Source organism: Cavia porcellus, unplaced genomic scaffold (assembly GCF_034190915.1).
Source record: "Cavia porcellus strain 051 isolate PalLab524CR breed Dunkin Hartley unplaced genomic scaffold, mCavPor4.1 scaffold_9, whole genome shotgun sequence".
Classification (NCBI taxonomy): domain Eukaryota; kingdom Metazoa; phylum Chordata; class Mammalia; order Rodentia; family Caviidae; genus Cavia; species Cavia porcellus.
In genome coordinates this window covers 72463847-72479198 of record NW_026947492.1, presented here as the reverse complement: position 1 = coordinate 72479198, position 15352 = coordinate 72463847, and the positions used below count along the sequence as shown (strand labels likewise).

Below are 15352 nucleotides of genomic sequence, written 5' to 3'. Positions count from 1 at the left end.
TCTTCTCCTGAGACCAAGCTACCTCCTGTGGTCCAGATTGTCCCAGGATATGGCCAGATTGCCTGTCATATCTGGGATGTCAGAGGCATAGTATGGGAAATGCTTGAGTCTCATAGGTAGAGAGGACAGGACAGAGACAGATAGGGCTTCGGTCCATCTAGAGGTTCTTGATCTCCTCACCAGCTCAGACTGGAAAAAGAACCTGCGAATTAATATGCTCTAGCAGGTTCTGACTTAAGGTCTGTGACCCAGCAACAGGCCAGTGAAGAAGGTCCTAGGGCTGCTTTCTGCCTCTAGGTTGGACTCAGGCTCTGAGGCCAGCACCCAGCACCTTCCTTTACTTTCTCCTGCCTTGAACACCAGCCCACCACGCTTTCTGGGACTCCCTGGTAGCAGCCCCACTGTAAGGAGAGAGTCAGAGTCCTACCGTAAGACGGTGAATATCTTGTGAGAGGAGCCCTATCTGTGTCACAGTGCCTTCCGAAGGTGCCATCTGTAAAATGGGCAGCAGCCTCGTCAGCACATACGGGTACAGCTTGCACAATGGCATGCAAACCCTACCCTGCTCAGGCCTGGCTCCTCCAGAGTGTGCTTCCCCGGAGGGACGGGGAGGGAATGTGCCAGGCCTGAGGAGTGACAGGTGTTGGGGCACATGCTACTCAGGGACCTGAGGAACGGTGTCCAGTGTGCCACACTGCATGCACATGGTCTCCTGAGGTCCTGCTCTGGGCATCGACATTCAGAATACAAGAAGCAGGGCAGAGGAAGAGCCATTCAGAAGCTGCCCCATGTTTAGTGTTGCAGCAGTTTTCCAGGAGCAAAGGGCAGCAGGCATGAAGGCTTTCAGGATGCTGGACTGAATCAGAATTTGCAGGCACCAAGCCCCAGACACTGATGCTCCAGGACAGTGAGTGTCCTGGGGAAGATGCTGACAGAGCCAAGGCCTCCTTGATACTCAAGGCCCCTTCCCTGCCCTCTTCCACAGGTAACCCTGGCCTGCCGCTTCTTTCTTCAGTATTTAGATGCTGTGGACTTGGAAGGTGTCCAATGTAACTCTTTGTTGTACGGGTGGGTGGAAAATTGAGGCCCGTAAAAAGGATTGAGACTTGCCTGAGGACGCCTGGAAAATTAGTGGCAAAATAATTTCATGCAGGGCTGGAAAACAGGCACATGCAGTCTCTCACCAGGACATGATAAGAAGTAACAGATAAAGCCTGGCCCTGCAACAGTCAGGTATCAGCCTTGAGGAGTACCTGTGTGCTGTGGCTCTGGGTCCCAGAACATGCTGCTGGCTAGAGAGCTTGTGCCCATGACTCTCAGCAGCTGGACTTCAGGGGAAGTGGAGGAGGGAGTAGGCCATGCCTCAAGCTGCTGATAGTCAAGCGAATCTCAGCATTGCCTCTATCTGGGACAGAATCAGAGGGACCCCAGCGAGGTCTCTGGCCTTGCCCTGCCATCAGATGGTTAGGACACTGCTGCTATTCTTCTGTAGATGAGGCCCAAGGGACCCTAGAGTGCCAAAAGCTGCCCTGAGGTGACCTGAAATGACTGGCACGGAGCTTCTCTCTCAGTCTCCAGCCAGACAAAGCCCATATGGAAGGCCCATTATCAGCTTCTTAGCCTCTGAATCAAGAGGCCAGATCTTTAAAAAAAAATTTTTTTAAGAAGCCAGATCCGTGCTAGCCCTGCCAACACGGAAGGCCCAGCCCCATAACAGTTACCAGAAGCTGGCAAAGCATGTGAAGGAACAGAGTCTTGCCAGCACCACTCCCCTATGCCCCACTTCCTTGAGGGGCTCCTGCTGCTGAAATGGAAACCAGCTCTGGGGTCTGCATGACTGATGTGGCCTACAGTCAGGATGTGTGTGAGACCCAAGATTCCTTCTGCTTCCTAGTGAGAGGCAGGGCGAGGCAGCAAGGCCACAGGCCTCCTGCTAAGGACATGAGGAGGGGATAAGGTCCCTCCTCACCCATCCCCTTTGGTGAATTCCAAGCGTGCATGTGGCCAAGGACTGGGCTTGCTGCCGTAAGCACCTGAACCGCAGTCAGCAGGCTGCATCTCCAGCTGTGCCCAGCACTCTTCCCCCAACAAGATTAAGGATATTATTTACACTGTTTGCTTTCTACATAAATATTCTTTTATTACCAGAAAGAAGGGACCATCTCTGTAGCAAGGCACACCCCAATGGCAGTATCACCACGGCAGAAATCCCTGCTGCTTATCTCTCTTCTCAGCCGAGACACTGTGGCCCACAGGCCTAAGGCACTTGAACTTTTTCCTCCGCTGGAGCCCAGGGTGGTACCTGACAGCTGAGTGTCTAGGGTTTGTCCAGAGTCTCTGGACCTGTGTGCAAGTTCATGAGCTGGAGGTGGACATGAATTACTAAAAACTGTAAAAGGATCTGTAAGGGACTTTCCTCCTGGGTTCACCTTTGACAAAAGTCCCCAAGGCCTGGCCCCTTTGCAGAGGTCCAACTCCAGGTCCTGGCCACCAGCAGGGTGTGAAGAGAGGCACAGCACTGCTGCACTGCTCTCCGTGAGCCATGCACGGGTGCGGGGATGAGGTGCGGTTACATGGTGACACACAAGGTGTTACTGTGAGCACTCAGGAACACAGAGAAGCCAGGTGACAAGGGCATCAGCTAATCTGTCCCACCTGGTCCAGCCCATCCAGTTCAGGGGAATCAGGGGGGCTGAGGCTACGGTAGCCACTGTAGCCCCTCTGACTGTCACCAACGGCATCACTGGGTTCCATCGGGCAAATGTAGTCTGTCGATTCGTCAAATTTCTTTTTTCTCATGTTTCCAAAATGTGAAAATCCTAGTTTCCTTGGCTAAAACACAGAAAACACAAGATTATGAGAAGGTGAGGAACAAGCCAGTATACATATATGATTGACAATATATTTAAGAGCAGATCTAGGAAGAAAGGAATAAGGCAAACTACTGGAAAACTGAGCCAAACAGCTCTTGGAGGCGTTTCTGTGCTGAGGAAAGGCCAGCTGGTGAGTAATTTTGAACTAGAAGAGCTGCTTCTGAGACTGCCTGAAACTTGCTCCCTCTGTTCTGCCAGCAGCTCTCTTAGTTTCCCAGATGGTCAGGCAATCCTAATGCGTGCCACAGGCTGCACACTGCACCCAAGGCCGAGCACAGAGGATCTGCCCCATCCCAGCTGCTACCACCACCGGGGGAGGCACCACCCAGCGCCCCAGAACCACACTGGACAGTCCTGGGCTGGTCTTCCTCCTTGCCTGCACCGTTTCTCCTACATGCTCCCAAATGCACTTTCTGTCCTGCTTCCTCAGAGAAGGGGGTGGATGTGTGAGTTGTAGCTGGAATGGAGGCTCCAGACTGGCTCACTGGGGATGGGGTCGTCTGAGGACAGTGTTGCTCAGGCAGATCTTTATGGGATTCAGGGAGCCTTTGGAATGATGCTGGCACATGGATGACCTCAAGACCTCTGGATAGTTGCATGCTGGCCAACTCACACCAAACAAGGCAAGCAGGTACCCCTGCCAAGTGGTATACACTCTGTGCCAGCAGGACAGCTCCAACTAAGCCCTGTGTTGCTGTAGTATGCAGATGGACCTAACCAAAAGGAGCCCAGACCCAGAACTTACCTATTTTGCAAGATGAATAATGACGGCATGGGGTAGAGGACAAACTCCCAGCTGTCCAAGAATAGATACTTTCCTGCACATGGTTTCTGGGTACACAAATCTGTACTCTCCTCCTTGACTTGAGATAAAGTAGGAAATAGCCTAACAAAGATGAATAACCACAGGACCAAACTCCCATGTGGAAGCTGACTGAAGTTAGTTTGGCTCCAAGCACTGAAGCGGCCACTGTGTAACACAAGGGCCAGGAGGCAGCACCTCTGGACCCCACAGAAAGGGACTGAAAACTCACCCGCACTTTGGCCGTGGTGGTCAATGGAGTGTAAGCTGGGGAGGCCATTTTATCTCGCTTTTCCTGTTCAGCCTCAGGACCAATCAGAGCATTGAATTTGGTGGTCAGGTGGCGCCGGAGAAGTGTCTTCTGGGGTGGGATATTGAGAAGCATAGCCAGGGTGTCCCCAGTGAAGCGTGGCTCCAGGATCTAAGAAGAAACCACAGAGCCACTGGTGACCACAGGTGGGTGACAACGAGAAGTGAATGTGGGCCCGAGTGGCTTCAGAGCAAGGGCGGAAGCTCCACCACTTGTTCTGTATCCCACTCCCCTCTTTCTCCCAGGCCGGAGGTGAGGCCTGGCTCTGAGGAGACATTAGCACATTTGTTGACTGCCACCTCATCTTCACAGACCAGCAGAGAAGCAGGACCTCTTTGGTAAGACTAGATGACATCAAAGCTACGGCCTCCACATTTCCCCTCTGGCTTTGCCATCTGGCTGGCCAGAGTGGTGATAAGGGTCATGTCATGGCAAGCAGGAAGCTATATTTGATGCCCTCCCCCTCACTTCCCCAGTCTTCCTGTTCCTCTAGGAACAGGTGGAGCTGCTTTGTTCAGGACTGACCCTCATGCAACCCCACTGCACTGGACTCTTCTGGGTCTGAAGCTGAGGAAATCCTTTCAGAGGCCATCTTGTTTTCATGAAGTATATTAATTCTCATCCACAAACTCTTTCTCTGAGGCTTCAAATTATGTAAGAAGTTCAGGTGAAGTATCTTATTTTTTCACTAGCTTTCTTTAGGAAATTCATTTCTGCACACCCCAGTGTGTACCTAGACAGGTGGCCTAGTCTAGAAAATCACTTACAATAAGACCACCATGAACACCGCTCCCTCTAAGGTTGGGTGCGTATTCTGCCAGGTCCACAGATCGCAACCATTCCATCACTCTGTGGTTGGACCACTGCACAACTTCTGAAGGAGAAAGGTTACTCTGTGAGAGAGAGGAGAGTGAGAAAGTTAGACTTCATTGACGTCAACCCCTGCAACTAATCCTACCCACATTCCTCACCACAAGAGAAGATCCTTATGCAGATGAGCTAAGCCATCTAGCCCACCTGTCTGAGAGCCTTCCCAGTCCCAAGAGACAGAACTCTCACTGAGTCTTGCAGGGTCTTTGACACAGGGATATCTGAATCCATAATCTTATTACTCTAATTCTCAGCCTAATTTGGAGGCAAATAAACGAAGGCACACAGGTTTTTATTCAGGGAGTCAACAGAATTTCTGAGTGATGAGCCAAGTGTTTATAGAAAAAAAGTCCTCTTGAATATTTTATGGAGCACAAATGGAGATATTTAAGTGTAAATGTTTTCAACAGCATCGTGGTCTTCAAAATACTCACTTTTGTGCCGGACACAAGGAAAGTTTGCAAAGTATGTGTGTTGAATAGCAAGAGACTGGAAGACGGGGACAGAGGTGAGAATTACTCAACCCATCTGGAAGTGGAGTTGGACAGAGGAGGTGGGATGTGACTGACAGCTCTTCAGTTCAGGACCCAACAAGAACCCTGAGGTCCACGAAACATTATCAGGAACTTTCCCAGGACTTGGGTTGCTGTGTTGGCTTGCATTATTTCTTCTCTAGCAATACTTGCTCATGAACCCTGAATACCCAGGGGAAGTTTGTTAATTTTGCATCTCCAAGCAGGGAAACCTGTTCTGAAATGTCTGGCTCCCTACAGGCTCCTTGTTCCTCCCTGGCTCTTCTCTGCTTGCTCTGACACCATCTTTCTATTTTGTCTTTCCTGTCCCCTCTCCCTTGTACTGCCTCCTCATCTCCTAAGATGACTTTATTTCCACTGCCCGCTAGCCCATAATATTTACCTCCCTGCAGGAAGGTGGGAGATTAGAAGTTTAATGGTTACCATGTGCCACAGGCAACAAAGATGTTTGGGGTACCAGAATCCCAAGCACCGTAATGTGAAATGCAGCTATTGTGCAATGTTGTCATTCTTACTTTCCCATAAGCAACACTCCGGGGGTCCTGGCTTGGGGCCGGACACCTGCACGGCTGCTCTCCTGTCCTAACTTACCTCGTCAGCTGGCCGCCGATGCAGGCAGTGAGGATTGAATTTGTTGACATGCAGCACATGAATGGCACATTTGATGCTGAGATGATGTAGTTGGCTGGTGACTTTTAAAAAGAGTAGATCATTCTGGAAGAGAAATGTTTTGGCTGATTAAACTGGAGCTTCCAAAGTGACAAAAGCCTGCAGAGGTTTTGCCCCAAACAAACAGACAAATCTTTCATATGTCAGAAAGCTGCACACAGACACACCAACAGATTCTCTTTTCACAATAGTTTAGACTACACTATTTGGGACACCTCTTATGTGACAACTCATATATTTTAAGGCTTTAAGAATCTGAGGGAGACCCAGGCATGGTGGCATGTGCCTGTAATTCTAGTACTCAAGAACATCATTGTGAGTTGGAGACCAGCCTGAGCTACACAGTGAGCTCAAGGCCAGCCTGAACTGCATAGCGAGACCCTATCTCAAAAGACAAAAAAAAAAAAGTATCTGAGGGAAGAGGTGGAGTCAAGTTTTAAATAACACTACAGGCACATCTAAGCTTTAAATATTTAAAGGGAAAATCCTCACCACAGTTAGGTATTGAAGCATCCGTCCATCAACTCTGGCTTCATGAAATTGGTCCTTGTATTGGGGTAAGCCAATGTCATCAAGCCACCCTACAAATACAAAAAGGATAGATATGCTAGGGTTCATGAGAACAGGAGAATATGGATGCCAAGAAAAAACTCCAGAAAATTAGATTTTGGGTTCCAGTTTTACTCCCCAAAAGGTTTAACAATCCATCTGCCTTTTATAAGTAGACGTCTATCTTTGAGGCATGCATTCGATAGGCAAATTCTTTCCACCTTTAGAAACTGCTAGAAACATACTTAATCTGCATATGTCTGTCCTTACTTGTCACCCAAATATGGTCTAGCAATGCAGACTTCTCCTCCTGCTTGGTGTTGATGGCTTTTACTGCTAAAACCAGCTTCTTCCTATGGAGAGGGTGCTTAATTCCTAACTCCTGAAATTAAAAGATGAAGACCAGATGTGAAATTTTGGCAGGCAATTTGATCCTCAGAGGATTCATGTCAGGGTGGAGATTCTCTTAGAGGGTGGAAGTGGATCCCTTGGGTTGCCAACCTGCAGCTACGGAGGGAATATCAGCCTTCCCTTCCATTCTGCATTGAGCTGGCGGCTGTTTCACCACCCCACACGCTGGTCCCAGGCACTGGTCTAGGGAGAGGCTCTTTGTTGCATGCCTAGCCCTCACCTTTTCCATGTCTTGAGGTGTAGCTGTCAGTAATGTGTGGCCAGATGTCACCCACTGCCTGGCAAAGATCACGTACTGAGCCAGGCCGAAGTCCTCGAGCCATGCACAGACACGCTCAGTGTTCCACTGGGCAAAGGGGGCATTGGCATCACTGGGAAGCAAGGAAACAGTGTATTCCTGTTAGTGGAGAGTCTGGGGTACTTCAGATAATAAAGCCTCCCCAAAAAGGAACTTTTGACAACCTAGATGATCATGGGGTACAGCTGAATGAAATTTCTCAGCAACCCACTCAAGTAAAGTAGACTCTACAGTCCCCTTGACAGCATGGTCTGGGTTGCAGCCCAGCTCCTTACAGCCTGGGGCAGCCTACAAGATCCCAGGAAACTGCCTACTCAGCGTATGGCCACACACACAGCTACATGCCACAAGCCGAGGGCATGGCCCATTGAGGTGAACATCCACGGTGAAATCATTTTGTCCATAAGGTTCAACATCATTTTTTAGGAAAATACTTAAAAATTAGGGAGAGATGGTCAATTCTCTAACATGAAAAAACAAAACAAAACAATCCAAACCAAAAGCATTCTAGTCAACCACAGCCAATATCTATTTATTAACAAAATACTAGAGGCATTCACATTAAAATCAATATAAAGACAATATATACTTTCATCACTACATATTAATAACACTAGTCTGAGACCTGTGTACAGAAAAAGAAGTGATAAAAATAAAGAAATATAGCAATCACAAAGGTGGGAAAAAAAACAATTATTTTCAAATGATATGACTGCCACCTAGAAAACCCAAGAAAGCTTAGTAAGGTGGCTGGTAATATATATATATATGCAGTATGCATCTAACATGTAAAATCCAAATGTACTATTCATGCATAGATAGTAATGCTTTCCACCTATAAGCAGCCAAAATTACAAATTGCCAGGGAATTTCCTTAACAAGGCCCTGTGTGTATAGGAATCTGGGACAGAGTGGGTGATGTGGTAGCTATAAAACTCAACTCAGCACCACAAGCAAAGACATGAATAAATGACTTAGATGATGTTTTTAGACAGGAAGACTAGATATTAAGAGCACTCCATTCTTAAAGACATCAATTTTTCATTTAAAATATGAATATACTGGCATTCTAAAAGCCCCAGTGGAATATCTGTGGGATGGACAAGACAACTTTATATTCATATCTAAAAATAAATGGTGATTTATGAAATACAGAAGACTAGGTATTGCAAAAGATTCTTTTCCCAAAAAATGCAGCATTCTTGAGGGACTGCTACCAGGACCTCCACTTATGAAACTCAAAGATGGTTAAGTCTGTTATACAAAATGGAATAGAATTTACCTTTAGCCTACACACATCCTCCCACATACCATCATCTCTACATTGTGTGTACTACCTAACACAAGACAAATGCAATGTAAATATATGTTAGGAAACAACAACAAGAACAAACTTCGGTATTATTTTCAACCTTGGCTAAACCTGCAAATGTGGAATAGCTTGGCTACAGAGGCTGACTATACCCTTAACATAGAGGAACAACAAAAAAATTATTTTTGAATGACTGAGCTATTTCTAAAGTGAGGGAATTCTTCAGAGACCAAAATGGGAAGAAGCATCACCTAAAATAAATGCCAGAGATGGCATATGCCCCGATATAGATGCTGACCGCTTTTGGTCTGCAACCTGTGTTTTACTGGATCTTAAATAGGTGCAGACTCAGGTTTTATAAGGTCTGGAACTTATAAAATTTAGGATGTCCTCCTCAGAAAAGCATAAAATTTGGCTAGGTGTGGCCAGCACTCTGGGGAGCTGAGGCAAGAGGATTGCAAATTCAAGTTCAGCCTGGACAGTTTAGTGACTTAACAAAAACTTGTCTCAGAATAAAAATTAGAAAAATGCAAAGGCTTTGGGTTCAATCCCCAGTACTACAAAAAATATAAAATTTGAACATAAAATTAGTAAACATGTAGAATGAAAAGGCAAACAAAAATTATATATTTAACCAAACAAAAAAAAATCACAAAATCCAGAAAATAAAAATTTTATTAATCCCTATATAAACCCTCTGTAGTTCTTTTTTACCCTCCTCTTTTGAGTGCATATTCCTTGACTTCTTCATATGTCCACAACTGATTCAGTCTTATAGGACACATGTCAATATTTTTTTAAAATTAGGACAGTTTTTTAAAAAGTTGTGGCTTCACAATTTATAATTGGCATTGCCATGCATAGTTTTGGAATCATTACTTAAAGCTTAAGGAAATCTCTATCCCAGTGTCTTTTATACATGAGTGGTAAAACCACATAGCATTAAGTTTTCTAGTGTTGTGGCTAACATTAAACATTTTTGGAATTGAGAATATCCATAAGCCAGTGTGTTATTCACATCTTTGGTGGTGGCAGCATGAGTTTCATGTTATCTTTGTTGATGTTGATAAATTAGGGAAAGTCAGCAAGGAATCATGGTCTTTTAGCAATGTGCTCATATGATCTATGTTATATGAATAACAACCTAGGAGCCTACTCACTATTTTTGTTTGAAATTTATTTCTTGCTCTTATAGCTTTTGGTGTGATCTGGCATTTTTGTTTTCCTTCCTAATTTGTTTCTTAATATGAAAATAATTTTTCTTAATGTCCATTTCCTCAGCTTTCATTAGGTTTTTTATTTTGTTCATTTTCTCATTTCTGGAAATTGGAAGGACATTAATAATATTTTTATGTAACTGCAAAGCATTTCAATTCCAAAGGGGGAAATAAAGTGTTTTCAGGAAGATAATTTGAAAACCTCTGACCTTTCAAACCACTCTGGTCCTCATCTTGGCAGTCTGCTCATTGATGGTTTATGCACACTCACACACACACACATACACACACATACACACACACACACACACACACACACACACACACACACGTCTCAGACTTGTATTCCACAGCATCAGATTGAGTACCTCCTCAAGAAGCTGCTTGGTTTTGACACAGAAATATCTTCCACGGGCAGCCAAACCACTTGTTTTACTGACACATTCCAAAATACGCTTCTACACTGCAGTGAAAATGCTGCACCCATGACTATTAGATGTGATATTCCCAAGGCAGAGGAGAGTACAGCGTACATTGTAACTGCACACCCTTTCTTTGCAAGTACAGTCTTAACAGGAGTTTCTGTTTTGAACCAAATTCGCTGTTTAGCATTTTACAGATCTGAAGACTGAAAAGAAATTGCACAGGCTAGCTTCTGGTTTCGTATATCTCAAATGTTTTGAGTAGTAGGTTTTGTTTCCTACTACCACACTTCTGGATGTAGCGCCAGAGGAAGTATTCATACTGAGACAAGACCTCTGATTGGCCATCTCTGTATCAGCATGCTGGGCACGTTCAAAATGAGAAGTAAAAGTAATTATGGAAGCCGTTGGTGCACTCGGATAGGGAGAAGTAACTAAGCCTAACTAAGTGAAATGTGAAGGGACCGCAAGTCACGTACACATGTGCTGCTACCCCTAGGCTAATTGGATCCTCAGTCAAACTACCCCATAGGCAGTTCCCCCAAAGCTTCAGGGCTCCTCCGTAATCATTCGATGTAAGGGAAAGTATAGACCTAGGGAAAACTGGAGTAACAGAAACTGGCTGTGTTTAAATTACATACAGCAATGTTCCATATGCTTGACACTGTCAACACATTGATCGGCAGCTCCTCTGTAGACACTGTACGGGGCCCATGGAAGTAAAGGCCTAGAAGCTTCCTTACATCTGTGATTAATCTGATTCTGCCCATTCATGTGGGGGAAAGCCAAGAAAATCGAGTGATCTGATTAGACACCTGTCATAAAACTGCAGAGCTAAAGGGCAACACACTTAACAGATCGATTCAGAAAAACCCACTACAAAGATGAGACCCAGTGTGGAGCTCTAGAACCTGTATGCCTTAAACTAGACATTTTATTTCCTTCTATTTGAAACACACACATACACACACACACACACACACACACACACACACACACATCCCTCATATATTAAAATCTGATAATTTAAACATAGTTTAAAAATCATAGAAATTTAAAAAACAAACAATGAAAGAAACCACAAGGGAAAAGTTAATGAAGATTATATATAAATATAAAAATTCCACATATTAAAGTATGACAAGCAAAAGTAAAATTCTGCCATAAGCCTAAAAATGCCGTCACAATGATTAGACATAGTTTAACAATCTTAATATACTGAAAGCAGACAGAAGACTATAAGAAAGACATTAATTATTGAATAAAGTTGGTAAAAAATACAGACAATGCACACAGAATTAGAATGATTATCTTGAAAACTAGCAATAAAGATACAATTATATGTTTTAGAAGTCTACACAAATGTGAAAACTTTGCCAGTCGTGATGGTGCATGCCTATAATCCCAGGATTTGGGAGGCTGAGGCAGAAGGATCAAAATTCCTGTGTCTCAAGTGTGAGACCAGCCTAGATTACAAATTGAGCTCAAGGCCAGCTTGAACAACATAGCAAGACCCTGTCTCAAAAAAACAAAAACTAAGTACAAAAATTTTAAATACTTAATGCTAGCAAGGCTGGATAGGGAATAAATCTTCTGTATAGCAGTGCTGACTAGTATGTAAATCAATAAAATTTTACCCAGAGGAGGGAGGAGGTAATAAGAATCATTCTTCCATAATCTGAGAGAGATTTCTACAAAATGTTACTGTCAAATACCATATTTTTAAAAAACAGATCAGAAAAGAAGGGATTAGGGCTGGAGGCTTTTAGTAACAAATTACTTTTCCTACAAGCATATTAGTGACAACATTTTTTAAAAAAGGTTTTGCCTTAAATATCTATAAACTATAAACATTAGAGGGCATTAGCATATAATTATACCAGATTCCTGCTTCAGGGTAATGACAGCCTTTCCTTTCCACCAGCATATTCATTTTGTTACCACAAGCATGGCTGAGATAAACACTGCCATCACGTCAAGACCTCTTCATTCTTATTCCCTTTATCAACTTAATGTTAAACACAAAAACATTCCAACAAAGCAGCCCTGTGCTGGAAATGCAGTTGTTTTCCTTTGGCAGAGAACTTCCTGACCTCAGGTAGCCCACACCCTAAAAAGTGACCTGCAGAATATAAGTGGGCTCCCCACTGTACAGTCCTGCTCAAGGAAAATGTCAAAGCGTCTTAGCAAAGTTCACACACCCTGCTCCAGTGATTCCCCTTCTAGTGTCAGCTTTTATTAAAGAAACTGCTATGATGGGAATTGCGATGAATCATTCAAGTTTACTGTAACTTTATTTTTTCATCTCAGAAAGACCAGAAACATCAGTAATGTTCGAATTAGGAAAACTGGGTAAGTAAATTAGAATATCTAATTATGGAGTATAATACGTAAGCTGCCATTGGTCCTGAACTGGTCTTCTATTTCTCAGACCATGTCCTTAGATTCCCTAGGCTGCTGACATTTACTGAGAATTTACATTTGTGGCTAGAGGCATCAACACCCTCCTCTCCGGGTCCTAGGGGAATATGCACAGGAGGTCTGTACATTTTCACATTGCTTTTCAAGACCCTGGAGGATAAAATAGTTGTGGGGACACCCATCAAAGCATAGATGGATCTGGAAAACTCCTGTGTCTCAAACATGAGGAAGATTTTGCAAAACCTTGAAATCTGAGGAAGGCTGGCCAGGCAGGGGAGTATCTCATCCATGTGCAAAATCAACTGAGGCTGGGGATACAGGTTTAATGGAGCACTCCTGAGAATGGGCTATGTATGTACACCTCAGCTACCTCCACCAGCTATCCAGGAGCCCATGCTTTCTCTGACCTAAGCACCTATGAGCATGAGTATTGTTCACCTGTGTCAACAGGGCAAGTTGTGAAGCTCCAACCTAAGGGTTCCTGCATTCCTTCTCTGCAGATTCTGAGACCCTCAGTCCTTACCTCACTATACCTCAGCCAGGATTTCACACAGCAATTTTTATTTTATTTTGTTTTATTTTATTTTTTTATTTTATTTAAGAGGAAAAAGAGAAAAACACAAAACAAAACAAAGTGGTGTAAGGTTACACATAATACAGAACTACAAAAAAAAACATAACAGTAAGAAATCACCTATTAATAGATTACATATTATCATCTTGGAAATAGTTGCTCACATCACAGTATCAAAGAATACAAAGTAGACATTCAAACAGAGAGACTGCAAACAGCTCACACAGCAATTTTTAGACAGACTGCAAAGAGCCTTACCATTTCTGACCCTTGGAGTCTCTGGTTCTTGACAGTCTTGGCCCTGCAGTTGCCCGGAGCCCACCTCGTCGAAACTCGGCCATCCCTGGTGCATCAGTGTTGAAATTTCCTGATTGGGTTCTCCGGATTCTGTGTGGAGAGCAATCCAAGGACATCATCAGGGGCAGCCTGAGAGCCCAGAGTCAATGCCCCCACCCACTTCGAAACAGGGTGAGACTCAAGGCTTTGGAGATCAAAGATCATGGGTCAAGGAACACAACCTGTGACTGTTCCTTGACCAGTCTTCAGTCTCAATTGTAAGCTTCCTCTGGGGTTTGGACTACTCCCCATGGGGGTTACAGTGAAGGACAATGCTTCCTAGGAGGTTCTAGTTGCTGTCTTATTTCAAACTGGATCATTTGGGCCAGCAAGTACTCAGCTGTCTTCAAAGGTTTCTCAAGATCCAGACTAACCTCTAAGAAGGCAGAATTCAGTCTCACCCATTTTTTCCAAATAAGCTGCACAGAATTGTAGGATGGACAGAAGCCTAGAATGGGTGACATGTAAGGCAACTGGCTATACTTAATGGATGTGTGTCAACCTTCTCTTGGCCCTGAAAAACAACTCAAATCCTTCTCTGAAACATGACTGCCTTGTTTTTGTATCTATCCCAATCTGTGATGAACCAGGGGCTTACATAGAATTCTTTGCTATGTCAAGAAGAAAATGAACTCTAATCAATATGATTATGATCACTAACTTACTTTCCCCAGAATTTCTTGATGCCTTTGGGGCTCCGTTTACCATCTGGTGTCAGCGGAGACTGGGGGCTCGATTCAGTACCCGATGAGGTGGATGAGATGTCATTGGCTGTGGTTGTATCTTCCCAACCACTTTCTGTGTCTCCTGAGGTTGGAAGGATGAAATGAAGCATGAGGGGAGTAATAGTACCCTGTGGAACCGTCCTCTTGGGACCATCCTTCTGTGGCAGTCCTGGAGACCCTGCCAGCTCTACCCTGGGGGCAGAGCGCCACACCAAAATCTTAGAAACCAGTGGGGTTCAGGCACATTCCAGGCTCTCTTGGTAAGGAATTAGTAAGCTTAATGTTTCAAATCTGGGTAAGTTTATGTCTTCAAAGTCTAAGAGTCTGTGGATTATTTAATAAGGAGTTTGCTCTCTTCCCTCAGAAGCAGATGCAGGAATTCAGACAAGTGGGGAAGCATGGCTAAGACTTTGGGAGGGGGAGGTGTTAGGGTTGGGGAACAGGGGAAAAAGCATTCTCACACCCCACCTCACCTGGAATGGGTACAGTACCTAATACAGGGGCACTGACACTCCGACCATGATCTCCAGCCAACCAAGAAGCAGAGAAGCCATATGAAGAAACAAGGGAGGCCAAAGTCCAGCCCAACAGAGTTACAGGGAAGCAAAGATATAAATAAGAGTGTTATTAAACAAGACAGAAAAACTCAAAAAAAGGAAAAATAACTCTAAGAAGAGTGGTAGGCAAAATGGTAATTGAGCCATGCTCACAGCATCAGAGAATTAAGAAAAAGCCTCACTGAAGGGTCCAAATATCCCTGGGGCTGCTTCCGGGGAGAATGAGATGTCCACATGTACGGAGAGGCAGAGCAGGATACAGGGACTGAACAGAGGGTACCATGCACAGCTCTGATATGCCAGGGCTCACTCAGAGCAGAATGACCTGAAGCTGCTAAGCATCCAGGCTGAGACCACTGGATGCACATTAAAAGGCTTGACTGAGCTGCTGCCCTGAGCAGTCGGCCTCCGTGAGCTGACTCACAGGCTGGTTCACACAACAGCAGGAAGAGGAGAGTCAAGGGTAGTAAGAA

The 15352-nt window shown here is 44.6% G+C and overlaps 1 protein-coding gene across 21 annotated transcripts in view; it reads right to left on the bottom strand.

The window, feature by feature from the left end:
* Nucleotides 1–15352, bottom strand: part of Ppfibp2 (PPFIA binding protein 2) — a 148603-nt gene that overhangs the window by 1126 nt on the left and 132125 nt on the right. For 16 of the 21 annotated variants that reach the window (XM_063256658.1, XM_063256659.1, XM_063256660.1 and 13 more), the window contains 11 exons: nucleotides 14814–14846; nucleotides 14263–14404; nucleotides 13520–13648; nucleotides 7238–7388; nucleotides 6877–6988; nucleotides 6550–6638; nucleotides 5980–6102; nucleotides 4753–4878; nucleotides 3908–4096; nucleotides 2656–2832; nucleotides 428–493 (listed from right to left, as the gene is read on the bottom strand). In XM_063256658.1, the coding sequence (XP_063112728.1) occupies nucleotides 428–493; nucleotides 2656–2832; nucleotides 3908–4096; nucleotides 4753–4878; nucleotides 5980–6102; nucleotides 6550–6638; nucleotides 6877–6988; nucleotides 7238–7388; nucleotides 13520–13648; nucleotides 14263–14404; nucleotides 14814–14846 (1337 nt within the window). Of the gene's footprint in view, nucleotides 1–427; nucleotides 494–2114; nucleotides 2833–3907; nucleotides 4097–4752; nucleotides 4879–5979; nucleotides 6103–6549; nucleotides 6639–6876; nucleotides 6989–7237; nucleotides 7389–13519; nucleotides 13649–14262; nucleotides 14405–14813; nucleotides 14847–15352 lie in introns of those variants that run through there. The other 5 variants (XM_063256661.1, XM_063256665.1, XM_063256663.1 and 2 more) reach the window with 3 other exon arrangements.